Source organism: Sturnira hondurensis, unplaced genomic scaffold (genome assembly GCF_014824575.4).
Source record: "Sturnira hondurensis isolate 20B ecotype Veracruz unplaced genomic scaffold, ASM1482457v3 Scaffold0022305, whole genome shotgun sequence".
Classification (NCBI taxonomy): Eukaryota; Metazoa; Chordata; class Mammalia; order Chiroptera; family Phyllostomidae; genus Sturnira; species Sturnira hondurensis.
The window spans coordinates 1,894,607-1,913,132 of NW_028094936.1; the positions used below are offsets into that span (position 1 = coordinate 1,894,607).

The window sequence follows — 18,526 nt, forward strand, 5'->3', positions numbered from 1 at the left end:
CCTGGGGTTAGGGCTATTGTTTACCCTCAGACTACTGCCACTCGAGGGGGTGTGCTCTGTCTGAGCACAAAGGCTGCTGCCATCTGGGTCATGACTCACCACAAAGATCCCAGCAGCTGTTCTATCAGTTCTCTCCCCAAGGCTTTAGTACACCACCTCTTGTCAGGCATCTCCAACCCATTCCACCTTCACCTTTGCCAGAGCCCCAGGTAAGTGGCTGCAAATGAAAATTGTTTGCTAGTCCTTTAAACAGCCCTTGTGTATCTGTCTGTCTCTGGCAGAGATCATCCCTGCTGATTTTCACCACTGGTTGTTATCTCCGTTCTTTTGGGGCTCTGGTGCTCTAGGCCAGGAGTCCTAGCTTAGGGTTTAGACCCCAGTCTTCTCCAGGAGATCCCAAAGGCCACTTAATTAACTGGCTAGCACTGCCACCTGTGGGTGCCCAGTCAGCCCTCTCGCATCTCTGTCTTACTCCTTACCAGACAGGTTGAGCCAAAGCTGGTTCTTCTGTCTGTCTAAAGGTATATGCTTATTTCTGGTTATTGCTCAGTTGTTTGTTCCGGGTGATTTGTCCACAAAAAAAAATTAAGTTGTAATTCCAGATTGGCCCTAGAAAAGGTCAGTGTGACTTCCATTCATTTTTCTGCCATCTTCCCTTCCTCATCTTCTCTGTCTTTTTTCTATATGAGTCTTGTTAAAGGTTTGTAAATCTTGTTTATCTTTTCAAATAACCAGGTATTAGAGTATTTGATCTTTTGTATTGCATTTTTAGATTCCATATTTCTTTTTCATTTATTTCTGCTCTGATTTTTATTGTTTTTTTCCATCTACTTACTTGGCTTTGTCTGTTGTTCTTTTACTAGGTTCCTTTAAGTGTGAAGTTCAATTATTTATTGGAGTTTTTTCTTGATTTTGGAGAGATATAAGCCTATAAGCTATGAATTTCCCCTTTAGCACTGCTTTCCCTGTGTCACGCAGATTTTGGATTGATATGTCCACATTTTCATTTGTTTTAGCATATGTTGATTATTTCCTTGATCTCATTGTCGACCCATTCATTATTTAACAACAAGTTATTTAGTTTCCATAACTGTGTTTTCAGTGTTCTTCTTTTGATTGATTTCTAGTTTTATAGCATTATGGTCACAGAAAATGTTTGATATGATTTCAATCTTAAATGTATTGAGACTTGTTTTGTATTATAACATGTGGTCTGTCCTAGAAAAGTTCCATGTGCAATTGAACAGTATGTATTCTGCTCTTTTGGAGTGAAATGATCTGAAGATATCAATATATACATTGGATCTAGTGTATTGTTTATGGAGACTGTCTTCTTGTTGAGTTTCTGCCTGGAAGATCTATCCATTGAAACCAATGGGTGGTTAAAAGCTTGGACTATTGTACTTCTGTTGGTCTCTCCCTTTATGTTCACCAAGATTTGCTTTACATATTTGGGTGCTCCTATGTTGAGTACTTAAACATTTACTAAGGTTATATCCTTTTGCTGAATTTCCCCCCATGTCATTATGTAGTACCCTTCTTTGTCTCTCACCATAGCCTTGATTTTAAAGTCTATTTTGTCAGATATGAGTACTACTAACGCAGCTTTTTTTTCTTTTCCATATTCAATTCTTTTTTTCATCTCTTTACTTTTAGTCTGTATGTATCTTGTTAGGTGTCTTGGAGACAGCATATATATGGGTCTAGCTTTCTTTCAACTAACCTATTTCATTTGGTTGGAGCATTCAAGCCATTTATATTTGCAATTATTAATGGTACATACATATATATTGTCATTTTATTGTTAGACTGTTTTCCTCTGGGTTTTTATTTTCTTTCTCTTTTCCTTCTTTTTCTTAAAACAAACCCTTGAACACTTGTTGCAATACTGGTTTGGTGTTTACAAACACCTTTAGCTCTTTGTTATCTTGGGAGCTCCTTATTCCTCCTTGATTTTAAAAGATAGCCTTGCTGGGTAAAGTAACCTTGGTTGTAGTTTCTTGCTTTTCATCCCCTTAAATATCTCATGCCTCTCCCTTCTAGCCTGAAATTTTCTGTTGAGTAATCAGATGTAAGTGGTATTAGTGCTCCCTTGTAGGTAACTACCTGTTTTTCTCTTGTGGCTTTTAGGATTCCCTCATTGTCTTTAAGCCATGTCATTTTAATTATGATGTGTCTCAGCATAGACCTCTTTGTGTCCAACTTGTTTGGGACTATCTGAACTTCCTAGACTTGTGTGTCTTTATCCTTCACCAGATTAGAAAAATTTTGGTCAATATTTCTTCAAATAGGTTTTGATCCCTTGTTCACTCTCTTCTCTCTCTGTTATTCCCATGATGCATATGTTGTTATGCTTCATATTTTCCAAAATATTTCTTAAGCTCTCCTCATTTTTTTCAAATTCTCTTTTCTTTCTGCTGCTCTGCCTGAGTGTTTTTTTCTACTTTGTTTTCCAAATCACTGATGTAATCCTTTGTTTTATCTAAATGTATTATTTATTTCAGATATTACATTATTTATTTCTGACTGGTCCTTTTTTATGGTTTCTATGTCGTTTTTCATGCTGTTGAATGTCCTTATAATCATTGCTCTAAACTCTATCAGATAAATTGCTTGTCCCCATTTTATCTAGTTTTTCTGGAGAATTCTCTTTTTATTTCTAATGGGATCTGTTTCTTTTTCTTCCTATTTTGTTTGCTTCTTTATATTTTCCACCTTAATTGTTAAAGTATTCAATCATTAAACTGATCTGTTGTTAAGCTAATCAAGATATAATCAGTAGCCCTGTTTAAGCTTCTCAAATTGTAGCAGAGCAATTCCAGCAGGAGGGGTTCTCGCTTCCCCACAGGCTGATGCCACTTGGAGAGGAGTTCTCCTCCTGAGAAAGTTAGCTTCTGCAGTATGGGGAATGACTTAGCATAGGCATCCATGTGATTGTTTCTTCAGTTCTCTGTCCAGAGCCACCAACCACATACTTTCTTCGAGCATCTCTAGTCCACTCTGTCCTCTCTTTGTTAGAGCCCAAGGTAAGTGGCTACAAACAAAATGTTGTGTGGTGACCGTTTAAGAGGCTCTCTGAGTCTCCAGTTATCCCTCCCTGGCAGAAAGAAACCGTGTTGCTTTTCACAGTTGGAATATATCTGGGTTCCTTTTTAGCTTTGGTGCTGTAGGCTGGGGATCCCATCTTGGAGTTTAGACTAGACTCCATGCTTCTCATGGGAAATACCCAGCCACTGAAATATCCTTCTGGCACTTTCCTTGCTGCCCACAAGAGCCCAGCTCACTCTCTCATGTCTCTGAATTCACTGCCAGTCACGTTGTGGCGAAGAATTTTTTTCTGTCCATCGATGGTTATGAGGTTTCTGTCCAGTTCGTGTTCAGTGGGTTATTTAGGATGATTTCTCTACGATTTAGTTGTAATTCCAGATTAGTCCTAGGAGGGGGTTAGTGTAGCTTCCAATTACTCCTTTACTATGTCGGATCTTCTTGAAGGCACATTGTTAATGTCAGTGTCTTATAGGTTACAGTAAACTGTCTTAGGAAAAAACGTATTTAATTTGACACTTAATGAATTGTTTTTCCTAGAAATAATTAAATTTGGGGTGGGGGAGAGAACTATGCTAAAAATCTGAAATGTATTGTTTCTGTATCAATAAATATGTCAATTTAGGAAGTTTTTTATCCTCATCCAAGGGCATTTTTTTCATTGCTCTTAGAGAGAGAGGAAGATCAAAAAGAAGGGAGAAACATTGATGCAAGAGAGAAGCATGGATTGGCTGCCTTTCCATATGTGCCTGGATGGGAAATTTTATGCACTGGACTGTGATTTAACCCACAACCCTTTTGTTATGGGATGATGCTCAAACCAACAGAGCCACACCAACCAGGGATAGAATGTTTTTGGTGACAAAATGCTAACTGACTTAGGCTATTTGGAAATTTACATGATTAATAAAAATATTTAAAAATAATATCCTAAAAACTGGTGAAAACCAGCAAGCACTATGAGTTCTCTCCCAATTAAGAGTTTTGGAATGAGGCTGACATTTTCCTCACTTGCTCTTAAGGCTTAACTGTGAGGCTGTAATGGGAAGAAGAAAGCAGGAAGGATGGGATTGATGCAAAGCAGGGGAGGGGGAAACAAACACTTGTGATTCTTTCCAGTATTTTTTCTGTTTGTATTATTTATATTATTGTGATTGTGAATTACACATTTTCTGTTCTTGTCACTGTAAAAGAAGCATTTTTCTCTTGTTATCATTTAATGTTTTAAGATTATATTGTAATTACACATACACATATATAGTTGTAATGTGTTATTATAATTAAAAATATAAACTATTGAATCATATGTGTATAGTACAATGTACCTGGCCTATTGTTTAGCATTTCACTTAAGAAAAGCATTACACAATGGAATTATTGGAGCAAAGATATAGATATTTTGAGAACCTAAGACAGTCACAGGGAATAGGCTTCTCACTCAGACATGTCTTCTTTGGGGATTTGATTCTCAAGCATAGAATGTCCATAAATTTAGTTTTGTCAATACCAAGAATTATGGGCTCATAGGCATTATATAAATAAACATTTACTAAAGCTAAATTTTAATAAAAATTAGAAGTGTTATGTGGGTTATGTGGGAATCATTAGTGCTGCTTGCCAAATATTTCTGCTAGCACTCAGACACAATGTAGGATACTGCATCCTTCTCTCTATGGTTGTCTTGTGCATGTTTCTAGTTCTAATGAGGGTTTGAGCTTGGAAGCAAGCACCTTTACAGGAAGAAGACCCTCTGGAATTCTCTTTCCCTTTATCACTGTTGCTGACAAAATTGGAGAGGGTATGTGACTGCTCCATCAACCTGGTTCTCTGAGTGACTAATAATCAGAGCCCTCTGCCAGCCAATAATGACAATGTGAGCAAGGAATAAAAGTCTAGGAATTTGGTTGTTACTGAAGTATGCCCTAACCCACCCTGAGTGGTACAGAAGAAATGTTAATATTAGCACATTCAACATATTTAAACTCTGTAAGTAGAAATCAGCTAATTCAAATATTGTTGTTAGGAATTAATATGAATAAAATAATTACACTTTCCAGTGGCCTCACAACTCTTAAGGTATTGTAACGTTCAACAGTGATTAAGACGCTCTCATCTCAGTCTGAGCTAGGCAATGTCAACATTTATTTTCCTTTTCTTTTCTGTACTTTAATCACTGTTGCCTTTATTTTATTATTTTTTACTAATTTTTACTGTTCTTCAATTACAGTTGCCCCCAATTTTCCCCCATTACTCTCCCCCACACTATGCACCCCACCTCCTACATTCAATCCTCCCCTCCCAGTTGTCTTTGTCCATGAGTCATTTATACACATTCCTTGACAACCCTACCCTTTCTTTTCCTCATCAACCCCCTTCTCCCTTTCCTCCGGTTACTGTAAGTTTATGTAGTATGTTGTTTTAAAATTAACAGTTTAGAACTAAATGAAAGGTATCTGCTTTGTCCCACTCCTCTACCAGCCCACTTCTTAGAGTTTAGGCTGGAGCATACCCCTCCAGGCATTTTCTCTAGAGTTCAAATTGAATCTCATTGTTTGTATTTTCCAGTGCCTTGCTTTTTCACTTGTTTTTCAGGTATCTTTTCATTTATGTGCACATTTGCCTCTTTATTTTTAATTACAGCCAGAGTTCTCTGATTCAAAGATTTGCCATACTTCATTTACCTGCTTTCCTATTAGTAGACATGTTTGGTCCTTCCAGTATTATGCTATTGTTAATAATTCTCCAATAAACATACCTATGAAAATATATATTTTGCATGCCTGTGCAAGTTAATCCAGAGGGAGAATTCCTAGAAGTAAAATTCTGCTTTGATGGGAATTTTCAGTTTAATGCCAATAAATACTGCCAATTTCCTTCCCAAAGGTTGAATCAATTTAAATTCCCAGCAGTGCAGCATGACAGTGCTTGTCTTTTTCCCCTCTCAAGAATGTGGGGTATTACCAATCTTTTTAAAATTTCTGCCATTGTAATCACAAAAAATTAATTATGATTTAAAGTGTGTTTTCTTTATTATAAGTAATTGTGCTTTTTTGTTTTTTACTTTAAGTGCGTTAATACTTTTAGTCAAGTATGGTCAGACCTGGGTAGCTTCTTTCTCTTTAAGTGAGTTGAATTTATTATTTGAATCTCAGAGATTAACCACATATTTTTAAGCACTGAGGAAGTACCTCATTGTGACATTATTCATGAATAAACAAGGATTAAAGCCACTGGAATGTTTTACCATAACTTTATCCAAAGCAGATGGACTGGAAATTAGTCAGCCCTCACAACTCTCAGTTAATTCATATGACGTTATTTCATTGCAGCAATTCAGCTTTGTGTCATTGCCCACTGACGTGCTGGAAATTGAGGTGAAGGACAAGTTTGCCAAGAGCCGCCCTATCATCAAGCGCTTCTTGGGAAAGCTTTCAATGCCAGTTCAAAGACTCCTGGAAAGACACGCCATAGGGTAAACATGTGATTAAAATCTTAGTGGCACTACACTTTATCTAGTAGGCCTGCAAGCTGCAAAAATATAGTCTCAAAGAGACTAAAAATAAAATGAAATGATGATGTTAAGTTTCCTTGACTTCTCTCATTGTTGTTTGAGTCACAGCATTCAATCAAACAAACCCTTTCCTTTGTCCTTGTTTATGTATCACTGATTCCTGATGCAAGAGCATAAAAAAATCCTAAGACACAATAATAAAAAGGCCCTTAATTCCCTTAATTATTTTTTACATGTAGAAATTAAAATTTTTTTTACTATGAAGAATATTTTATTTGTATGCTTGTCTTATGTGTTGGACTTAAACTTTTATGATAGTTCCATAAAAAGATAAAATTCTGGATTACTAAAATACATTAGAAAAAGCTAGTATTTATAGAAATTGTTAGATAATATGCATGAAATTTTAAAAAGCATAAATTCTCATGGAAAAACAGCAATTATATTGTTTGAATAATTTAATTGTATATAAAAATATGTTTCTGTGTTTTATATTATTTTACATTCATGTTTATCATTAAAGTGAAATCAGAGCAAACAAAACCCTTATGGATTTCCTTAGGTAATAGCAAGTATATTTGAAAACACAGGTATAGCTCCCTGGCCATAAATGTATGCTTCAGTACAATGTGACCCTTAGAATGATATCAATGTAGAATTTCCAAGTGTCTTAACTTAATGCTCTTTGTATTTTCAGAAGGACTTTGGAATCACTAATGGTTATCATATGGAAAGTTAATTAAAACATTTTAGCAAGTGTTTAACTGTGTGCATGAAGATATGCCATTAACTCTGACATTAAGGGAAACTGTCATGGAGCTATAGCCAAATGTCAAACACAATGTTTGTATGTTACATTCACGACTGTGAAGATTAAACAAACAAATAAAATATATTCATAATGAATGTAAAGTAGCTTGTGGAACATAGTAGAAACTCAGGAGGAAATGGTAGTTGTTGTGATCATCGTTATATAACATTTAGCCTTTTTTGTATACTGGGACTGAGGCACTACCACCATTCCTTCTTATAAGAAATCATACACTTAAATAGCACAAATAATTACCTAAAAGGCTTGTGCATTACAGAAATGCAGCCAGAGTTCAAACCTACACCTGCCTGTCTTCAGTGCATAAGTGCCCTTCCCTGCAACAGGCTCCTCAAAAGGTTCCTGGGTGATTCTCAAGTTTATCATCAGCCACATTTTTCATTTCTCTCCTCTGCCCCACTGTCTGCTCTCACAGCTGTTAATACCTGTGCCAGAAAGTAGACTGAAGAACAAAAAGAGAATCTAGGTAGGATTCTTTATACCTTAGTACTGAGCACATTGCTGTCTAGTGTATATCAGAGACTCAGTTAGTGTCTATTAAACTGGACTTCCTTCCCCCTGCTTGCTACGGCCATAAAGAACTTATCTGCTCTTCCATGTTGTGTACTTTTCATAAACCAAAGCTGCTGCCCAATTTCTTTACATAATTGCCCCATCCTCCTGACCTCCTACTTCCTACTGCAGAAAGAAACATCCCCAAGTGGTGAAAGCAGGCAACTGAGGTGGGAAAGGGTCTGCCCTATCAGAAAAATGTAAGGCACAATTTTCCCACAGTGTTCTTGCCATCCAGGAAAAAAGAGAAGCAAATATAGCATGCAATTGAGCTTCAATCTTGTCTAGGATGAAGCAACAGCACATCCGAGAGGTATTTTCCTCTGACCAGCTCTGAAGGAGTAACAGGCCACTGCCCACTAGGGCCTGAAGGGAGCAGGGTTTTTCTTCCAGGTCTACTGCTTTCCACAGCTCCCGGAGGCCATTTCTTTAGTGCTTCCAATTCTGTAGGTGCCCAAATATAGAAAAAGGACATTAGGGTAATTGCCACTGAAGCAGTGGCTGCTTGAGCCTGACCCATGGCAGAACCTCAGGACTCACCCATAAAAAAATCAAATCCACCTTACACCACAGCTTCCCTCCACCCTCAACAAATACAATCTCCACATCTATCCCCCTCCATGTATTGCAAAGGTTTCCATCCTCAGACATTTTGCTCCTGTCTTCTCCAGGCACACATGCACTCTCATTTCTGATGCCTCCTCAACCTTTCTGTCTATAATATCCCAGCCCTCAGCTGTCCTTATGCCTTCTCTGAATCCTCTTTAGACATACCACCAGCTGCCTTATTTAGTGGTCCTGTCTTATGCCTCCAGCTGAATGTAAGCTATTTAAAAGCAGGGACTGACTAAGCTTTACACTGCTTTGTATCAACTGCAGCACTTTTAACTTGACACAGGCTCAAAAAATATTTGTAGACAAACTAGGTGAAAAGCAAAGGAAAGAAGAGCCTAGAAAGCAAATGCACAGCATAATAAATTTAACTTTTTATCTGTCTAATTATATTTAATCCCCTCCTGATTTCAATTAAGTTTTGGGTTCAGGATATCTTTCTCATGGTAATAGTAGACCCGCTTCATAATAGTGACCAAGGCACTTTCTAAATAAACAAAATATTGTGGTTTCTTTTACTTTTTTCTGAACACTATACTTTATTTATGGACTCCAATGGAAGTCCAATGCTAAATCATGGCTTACCAATGAAAAATAGTAAATCAATGGATCATTGGGATATATTGTCTTATAGCACTGGTGTTTTCTAGAAAAAAAGCATTAAAACATTACCAGCAAGTAATTTATCTTTTTATTTGGATGTCACAAATGAATAAATGGAATAAATTTGTAATAATCTGAGTACCAATCTCTTCTGAAATATGTTATTGTTATCATTGGGTACCTAGATATCTCAAGGTCTTCTAATTTAGGCCAAGATAGGGGGAAGTGCTTCTGCTGAAGTTACATTTCTGATGAAACTATTAAAGCAAAGTTTCAGGTTGATTCCACTTGGATAATTTTTTTCTAATTAAATAACTACCTTGAGTGTACAGAGGGAATGGTGCCAGAATACAGGCACCATTGTTTCAGAGATGCCAGGCACCAATGGTGCCAGAGTTTCAGAATGTCTATGTGGTACCTTGGAGTTGGTGTAATTGGAGTTCACAGGCAAGTGAAACCAAATCACGGGTTTTGCACCCCGAAGCATGCCCCTTTCTGAAGCACTACACTGGGTCTTTAGGAACCAAATAGTATCCTGTCTTAGAAATATATATGTGTGTGTGTATGTGTGTTCATGTGTGCATATGTATATACATGCATATACATGCATGTATGTATATATGTGTGTACACCCATATGTGTGTATGTATAGACACACACACACAAACACTGCAAGAAATGTACCTGTTGATGGCACTGTTCATTATTAAGGTTCTTTTTGGAAAATGTCAGCATGCATAGAAAAAGCAAGCAAAGAATAGTCATATCTTTTCTTTCTGTTTAAAACACAGATTGGTAAATTTTCTTTCAAGTACCCATTAATAAATATTTTAGGTTTTGTATGTCATAAGGTCTCTTGCCTAACCACTCAACTCTGCCATTGTAGCATGATAGCAGTCTCAAACAATAAGTAAACCAAAAAGCATAGTTGTGTTCAAATAAAACTTTCATTGGTGGAAACTGAAATTTAAATTTCATATAATTTTAATGTGGCAAAAATATTAATTTTTATATTTGTCCAACTATTTATAAATGTAAAAAGCTCACAAATATACAAAAACAGGTGGTAGGCCAGATTTGGCCCATGAGTTGTAGTTTGCTGACTTCTACTTTGGAATATTTGATAAAGATTTTCTTGAAATTTTCTATTATTGTTGATCAAACATACGTTCTCATCTTTACCTTAAGACCATCTCAGAGGTACATAAGTAAATTATCACCTCCTAATAGCAGGGTCTGCCTGCATCAACTGATGGTATGGTATTTGGAAGAAGAGGTACTGATTAAATATGTGATGGTGTTTATTTGCTTTTAGAGATAGAGTGGTCAGCTACACACTTGGCCGCAGGCTTCCAACTGATCATGTGAGTGGACAGCTGCAGTTCCGATTTGAGATCACTTCCTCCATCCACCCAGGTATTTTCAGAATGAATTGCATGTCTTGTCCTAGTTTAATGCCATAGTGTTGATATTTTCTCTAAAATACAATAGCCATGGTTTTCTCCAGACATGTCCTTGGTTTTCTCCAAACATGGGCTAGGTTGCTGTCCTCTCAATAGAGAGGTTATTCTTCATTCTGTGGACCAAAAGATAGAGGGCTAGATGTGGAATGGGGATTGACAATGAAGTCAGTATAGGTGTGGAGCCATGTCTTACTTATTATTTTACTTCAAGCACCCACATATGAGGTGCTCAATAGATGTTTAATAATTCCATACATACATGAGTGAATGGATGAAGAAATTTGAGCATGAATTAATGTGATACATGTCTCATTGAAGAACTATGATAGTATGATGGGTCTTTACAATACCACAGAGAAAAATAAAAACTCTAAGTTAAACAGAAAATTACAGAATCATCTAGTGTTCACTTTTTCAAGACAAAACATATCTCCAAATATGAATAATGGCATGCCTCATAATTCCACTTTTTCTCTTTTCTGCCTACAACTAAGTGTAGATCATGCTAAGTAGTACTCCTAGGCCACAATTATGAATTGTTGTTAAAGTTCATGAGGTTTTACAGAACCCAGAGTCTGGAATTTATCACTGTCCACTTATTAAACTCCAGTTGTACTATTCTATGCCCCATATATAATGCAGAATGTAAAAAACTGCTGTTTTTCCTTTCAATTCAGCCTTTTCAGTATTCCGAGAATAAAACTGACTCTTCCTTCAGAGTAGTAGTAAGGTCAGCATTATGGCTGACTAGAGAGGTAGTTTTTCTTCAATAAGTCAATTGCGGTAGTGTATTTGAAATAGGAAGTTCAGATCTGGCAGGAATCCAATAAAGCAAGTGGGGGAAGGCAGATGTAAACTTGATTGCTACTCCTTAAATGATTAGTTGGTGTGGATACCTGCTTTATTCTTCCACTGTAGTAATCTCCAAATGCTGGAAGACTTTCAGTCTGAGCTACTAAATAATTGGCTACTGCCATCATATAGCCTTTCTGTGCTCCATAGTTGCCAAGAACCCAACTTACCCATTCTGCTATCATGGGGACCCAGCCATAGGAAATACTCAGAGTAAGTATAATTAGCCTTGCCTAGGATTAGAAAGGAACTGTAAGCCCCTCACCCACATCTCTAAAGTCTTCCACATTAAAAAAAAAAAAAAAAACATTGTTGAGAACTGAGGTAACACTAGGCTTTTGTTATTTGTTATTTTAATAAAAAATAAATTCCCTTAAAATAGAATTCAGAAATATGTAATGACTGTCAACTACCATTAACACAAAAAGAATTCATTTTTCAAGTTTTTGAAGAGCAGTCATGCTTGTACCTATAATCCTAACTTCCTTTCCATAATGCCCCTTTTTACTTTAATACTGTCTCTGGACAATAAATTATATAGTCAAATTAAAGGAAATGGGATCGAGCACATAAGAGAGTAGTTATCCATTTTTTATTCATTTTTTTACCCATCCTCCTACTTCCCTCCTTTTTGTCAACCATAGGCTTATTCTGTGTATCTGTGGGGGTGCTTCTGTTTTGTTTTATTCATTAATTTGTTTTGTATTATTGCATCCCACATAAATGAAATAGTAAGGTATTTTTCTTTTTCCATCTGACTTATCTCACTTCTTACATAATATCCTCTAGGCCCACCCATGCTGTTGCAAATGACAAGATTTCATTCATTTGTATGGCTGAGTAATATTCCATTGTGTTATATAATGCATCTTTATCAACTCATCTATCAATGGACATTTGGATTTCTTACATATCTTAGCTATTTTAAATAATGCTGCAATGAATTAGTGGTTTTGTTTTCCTCATATAAGTATCCAGAAGTGGTATTTCTGGGTCATAAGGCAGTTCCATTTTTAATTTTTTGAGGTAATCCATACTGCTTCTCACAGTGGCTACACTGATCTACATTCCCACCAACAGTGCACAGGGGTTTCCTTTTCTTCCCATCTTTGATAGAACTTATTTCTTGATTTTTGATGATACTCAATCTGACAGGTATAAAGTGACATTGTGTTGTGGTTTATTTTCCATTATTTAGATGATTAGTAATGTTGAGCATCTTTTCACATGTCTTTTGGCTATCTGTATGTCCTCTTTGGAAAAATGTCTATTCAGATTCTCTGCCCATTTTTTAACTGAAGTGCTTTTAAAAAATATTAAGTTGTATGAGTTCCTTATATATTTGAGATATTAACCCCTTATCAGATATATCATTTGTAAATATCTTCTCCAGTTTGTCCATGTTGATGGTGGTTTCCTTTGTTATGCAAAAACTTTTTAGTTTGATGTAGTCTCATGTTTATTTTTGTTTTTTTTTTGTCCTTGCCAAAGGAGACATCTCAAAAGATATTGCTATGAGCAATGTCAAAGAGTTTATTGCTTATATTTTCTTCTTGGAATTTTATGGTTTCAGATCTCACATTTAAGTCTTTAATCCATTTTGAGTTTATTTTTGTATATAATGTTAGAAAGTGGTCTAGTTTCCTTTTGTGCATGTATCTGTCTGGTTTTCCTAGCACCACTTATCAAAGAGACTATCTTTACTGTATTGTATATTATTGCCTCTATTGTCATAGATTAATACCATATAAGTGAGGATTTATCTCTGAGCTCTCTATTCTATTCCATTGGTCTATGTGTCTAGTTTTGTGCCATTACCATACTGTTCTGATTTTTGTAGCTTTGTAGTATAATTTGAAATCAGAGATGTGATATATCTCACTTTGATCTTTTTCAAGATTGTTTTGATTATCTGTGGTATTTTATGGTTCATATAAATTTTAGGATTAGTTGTTCTAGAAAGAAAACATTCTTACAAGATATTTCAGCTGAGCACTGCACAATGACAAAAGCTACCAACCCCTATGTCCAATATCTTAAAATAAAAATCCCTTACGATGTCTTTCATGTCCATGTCTGACAGTGTACACTAAAACCAAAATGCACTCTTGTGGAAAGAATGACATGTTCCTCTTGCCCACAGATGATGAAGAGATTTCCCTGAATACTGAAGCTGAGTCAGCAGAAATTCAGAACAGCCCCATGAACAACCTGGTGGCAAGCAGCCATGAGGAGCCTCTACAGGATGCAGCAGAGACCTCCAGAAGTTACAAGTCAGAGAAGCTAAGGGAGAACAGCACCTTGGCTACTACAGAGAATGGGAGCCTGGAGCTTGCCAAGCCAGTGGAGGAAGTGGCAGGTACCACCGACGCAGGAGAAGACCACGGCACAGTCTCCATGGGACCTGACAGGGCTCAGGAGCTTCTGGGCCCAGAGCAAGAGGATACTGGGCCCACCCTGAGTGCAGAAGAGCTGGCCATGGGGCTGGGCCTGGGAGGGGAGGCACACCCACCAGGGCTGCTGCAAGATGATGAAGCCCTAGACAGCACTGGGGATCCTGTGGCACAGACCAAGACTGAAGGGCAGAAGGAGGAAAAGATACAGATGAAAGAAGAAGTAGGGGGAGACATATCTGCTCTGAGACAGCTGGAGGACAGGCTGCAGCTTCCGGCCTCAATGAAGACAAAGAACAGGCCATGTTGCTTGCCTGTGTCCGAGCTGGAGACAGTGATCGCATCAGCCTGCCGTGACCCTGAAACCCCACGGACACACTACATCCACATCCACACCTTATTGCACAGCATGCCCTTGACCCAGGATGACAGCCCCCAGGAGGATGAGGGCACTAAGGAAGAGTCCACTCTCAAGAACACCTTGGAGAAGGATGGACTCAGTGAGGGGGACAGGATAGCTGCTGAGCTGCCAGCTCTAGGAGAGGGTTTTGAGAACCATGAGGGGGCTAATCTAGGCACAATGCACCTGGGCCTTTCTGGCTTGGCCAACAGCTCAGTCCCCAGCACAGGGAATGAGAGTGACTCCAGCCCCAGGCAGGGTGGTGACCACAGCTTAGAAGGCTGTGATACATCCTGTTGTAGTCCCTCCTGCTACAGCTCCTCATGTTACAGCACTTCTTGCTATAGCAGCTCTTGCTACAGTGGCTCCTGCTATAATGGTAGCAGGTTCACCAGCCACACCCGCTTCTCCTCTTTGGACAGTGCCAAGATCTCTGAGAGCACTGTCTTCTCCTCACAGGATGATGAGGAGGAGAGCAGTGCATTCGAGTCAGTATCAGACTCAGTGCCGAGCCCAGAGCTGGACCTAGAACCTGTGGATGCCATTGGGCCCTGGCAGGAACAGACAACCGCCTCTGCCAGGAGTGTGGCAAGAACCCTTGATGGTTTGGAGTGCCCTGTGGCAGGCCCAAGCAATCAGAGAGAAGGTTAGATGTCAAATCTGATGAGAATGAGAATAGGACCACCAGGGGGACAGAGGTCTAACCAACATGGGTTAAAAAGAAGAGTGAGAGGATCCATCCCAAATGAGGTTGCTGCAGCAATGTGTATGCCTGTTGTATATGTGTGTGTGAGTATTTGTGACTATGAAGAGTTCACACCCCACAAACTCTCAGATGTACACCAACAATTAACAGTGCACACATGTGAATGTACACTTACACATGTGCTTCTCTGTTTCAATTAATCACTATGGCTAGTGTACATAATATTCTTCTGTCTTGACAGTGACCAGAGCATTAAGGCTAGTATCAAATGATAGCATAAATGATCATCAAATTATTAGGTGGATAATGTGGAAGTCTCTGCCGACTTCCCAAACTTATCAAAGATTAGCGATAAATGTTAATATAAGTTGAAAAACATTGATTTTATTTCTGTTTTAGAATTTAACTAGCCTGTGCACATGTAGATAGGTATAACCTACATATATTTGTCATTATTTCATCTTAATTTTGGTTATTGCTGTTTTTGTTTTTTTTCTTGGTGTTTTTATGTTTAGTTTTTGTTTTCTTTCTTTTTATTTTGGCTATTTTGACAAATGGAAAGGAAGCATAACATGAGTGTATAAATCTCTGTTTCAAGTAATATTCTAATTCCAAAGCTGCCACCCCTAGTTTTGCAATGGGTTCTATATTTCAACCAAAATAGGCCCTTCTTAGTCATGCCTTGGAATCATATGTGAAGTTAATTTGCATTTCTCTTTCTAGAATTAGCAAGTATCTTCCAGATTAGTGACAATGACATATGGGGAAATAATTTAAGTCACATAACAATATAAAATAATCCAGTTGCTTTAAAAGAGAAAGATTTAAACTGAAATCTTCCCCCATGTCAAGATTCATTTAGTGACCAAGAAATGCAGCCCAGGAACACTTAAACAGTTGCACAGCATAACAGCTCATCTTTACTTCACCCTGGGTTTGCCTACATTCTTCAGGATCCCATTTGAATTTATTAGTGACTAAACTATTGAACACACTAGGGTACATATATTTATATTTTGCCCGCTAAAAGAAAGTAAGCTGATAGATTATTTTTCTTCATGGAGTAGCTTATTCTTGTTACATTTGTCATTGTTTTGCCACTCAGCATAAAAACAAGATGGAATTCCAAACGTAGGAAGGTGGGGAGACAAAGTTGGTATCTACTAAATAAATAATAAAGCATGCATTGAACCTGGAAAAAATAAAATAAAAGAGAAAAATATAGATTCTGCTATTTTGCTATTTAAATTAGCCTTGAAGCAGAAAGCAGTGGTGTTATCTTTAGACTATAAACTCATGAAGGACCATCATTATATCTTCTTTATGTTTGAATTCTCAGCACCTAAACAAATGCCTAGCACCAACAAATTTTTGCAGAAACTAAACTGAGCACACAGAAAATAATTTTAAGTATTCAACAAAGCCCAATTCTATATTCCAGAGAAAGAAAAAGAGAGAACATGGCATATGTGATAAGAGAAAATGCAAGAATTTGGTAAAGAAAGAGAAACACAGGGAAGAAAACCATAGTTGCACGCAATACACCACAGTGGCATACAATATGAAAGGCACCCATGATAGTCAATTACTTCCTTTAGCAAGAATGTTTTGAGTGTCTTCTTGTTCTGAGCCCAGTGGTAAATGCTAGGCACAGGAGGATAGATCAGTATCAGATAGTGTAGAGGAGATACTCAATAATGACAACAAAACTGAAAATAATTACAATATAAGGAGATTTGGGGACAAACACATAAAAAAACACAACTAGGAGCAGGCAGGGGTATTTTAGAGGTCAGAAAGCATTTTCTGTGAAGGGCCAGATGGTAAATATTTTAGGCTTTGTGAGTGAAGAGTCAAAACCAAGTAACTGTCCACATCAAAAGCTATTCTTTCTAACAGTTTTATATTTAAAAAGGTAATCATTCTTAACTAGGAGCCATACAAAAGTAAGCCTGGATTCATAGTTTATCAGGCATTGTAGCCTATGGGGTATATTTTGTCCACCTTGTTGAGAGACAATCCACACACAGTTAATTGAAACTTAGGCCAGTTACAATTATGTAAAAGCATGTTTTAGAAAAGTGAAAACAAACAAAAAAGCACTGTCCACATCCTTGTCCAGCAGGGGAAAAACTGTCCCTAACAGAAAGGACAGAAAAGTGTTTCAGTGCCATAGCAGAAGTCTTGCAGTGCAACTTCTAAAAAAAGTCTAAATTCCTAAATTCTGCAAAATGTATACTCAAAAAATGTTAAGAAACACGCCAACACTTCACTATGATGATCACTAAGGTCACTATGAAGATTCCTGAGAGGAACTGGTGTTCTCATCAGAGCTGCACATATGTTGGCATGTGACTTTTTGCAGCCAGTCTTTCCTCCCTCAGTAGGAGTCCTGAGTTAAAGGTCTCAGCATCGTGGATCTGTCTCCTCATTGATACATACCGAAAGAAAACAGGGCTTCCACACAATCCATCTAATATATGCACGTGGCCTCTCTTCTCTCATTAGAATCACTATTGCCTCTTGCTATGACATCTAAGATTGAAAATTTTCCCACTACTTTAGCCAAGGTTAGCTGACTGTACATAGGCCCAGGAAAATGAGTCTATAGCAATTTATGGAGAATGTATTCTTTATTTACTTTTTGTTTCTTTGCTCTCTATAAAAACCTTTTCCTGGCTGATGTAGCTCAGTGGATTGAGCGCGGGCCTGCAAACCACACGATCGCAGTTCGATTCCCAGTCAGGGCACATGCCTGGGTTGCAGGCCAGTTCCCAGCAGGGGACTCACGAGAGGCAACCATACATTGAATTTCTCTCCTTCCCTTCCTCTCTAAAGATAAATAAATCAAATCTTTAAAAAAAACCCTCTTTTTTAACCTCAAACACAAAATAATTTAGTTTTAAACTTTAAGGTAATGTTAAAAGAGCAACATAATGTGATTATGAGCTTAGGCCCTGGAGCCTGGGTTTATTATATTTAGTCCCACCACTTCATAGCCATTATACCTTAGCCAAGTTATGTAACTACTCCATGTGTATTTGTAAAGCTTGTGTAAATGTAGAGTCTACCTCAAAGTGTTATTAGAAGGACTAAATGAGGATACATGTGAGGCCTTTGGCTTCTCAAATGAGGGTTCATTCAGACAGATAAACAATGAGACTAAATTTTCAAGTGGAATATGTTTCCTTCTTGGAAGTAGAAGATCCGAACACTTGCTTTGTGTTTGATGTAGTTGTATGGAGATGAAGCTTCTTGGAGAACAGAATCTCTTGATTCTGCTCCATTCATTCAGTTGGCTGAGCTGTGTCAGTAATGTGATTGAATTTGCTTGGGATTCAGAAGGTGGGATCAACTCCATTAACACCTGCGAGCTTGAATGAGTTATTAACCTGGTTGACTGAATTAATTACAACAGGTAAGTTTGCTGTTTTTTTCCCCAAGAAACTAAAAAACACAGCAGCTGATGAAATAACAAGTGTACCATTGATTTTAGTTTTCTGACATTAAGCACATATAAAGACAGACAAGAGCCCATCTTAGAAATAAGAGTCAGTTCC

General features: G+C 37.6%; 1 protein-coding gene across 1 annotated transcript in view; it reads left to right on the top strand.

Annotated features, from left to right (window-relative positions):
- Positions 1 to 18,526, top strand: part of HECW1 (HECT, C2 and WW domain containing E3 ubiquitin protein ligase 1) — a 303,928-nt gene that overhangs the window by 23,207 nt on the left and 262,195 nt on the right. The window contains exons 3-5 of the mRNA XM_037035393.1: positions 6,375 to 6,517; positions 10,468 to 10,568; positions 13,611 to 14,906. Coding sequence (XP_036891288.1) covers positions 6,375 to 6,517; positions 10,468 to 10,568; positions 13,611 to 14,906 — 1,540 coding nt within the window. The remainder of the gene's footprint in view (positions 1 to 6,374; positions 6,518 to 10,467; positions 10,569 to 13,610; positions 14,907 to 18,526) is intronic.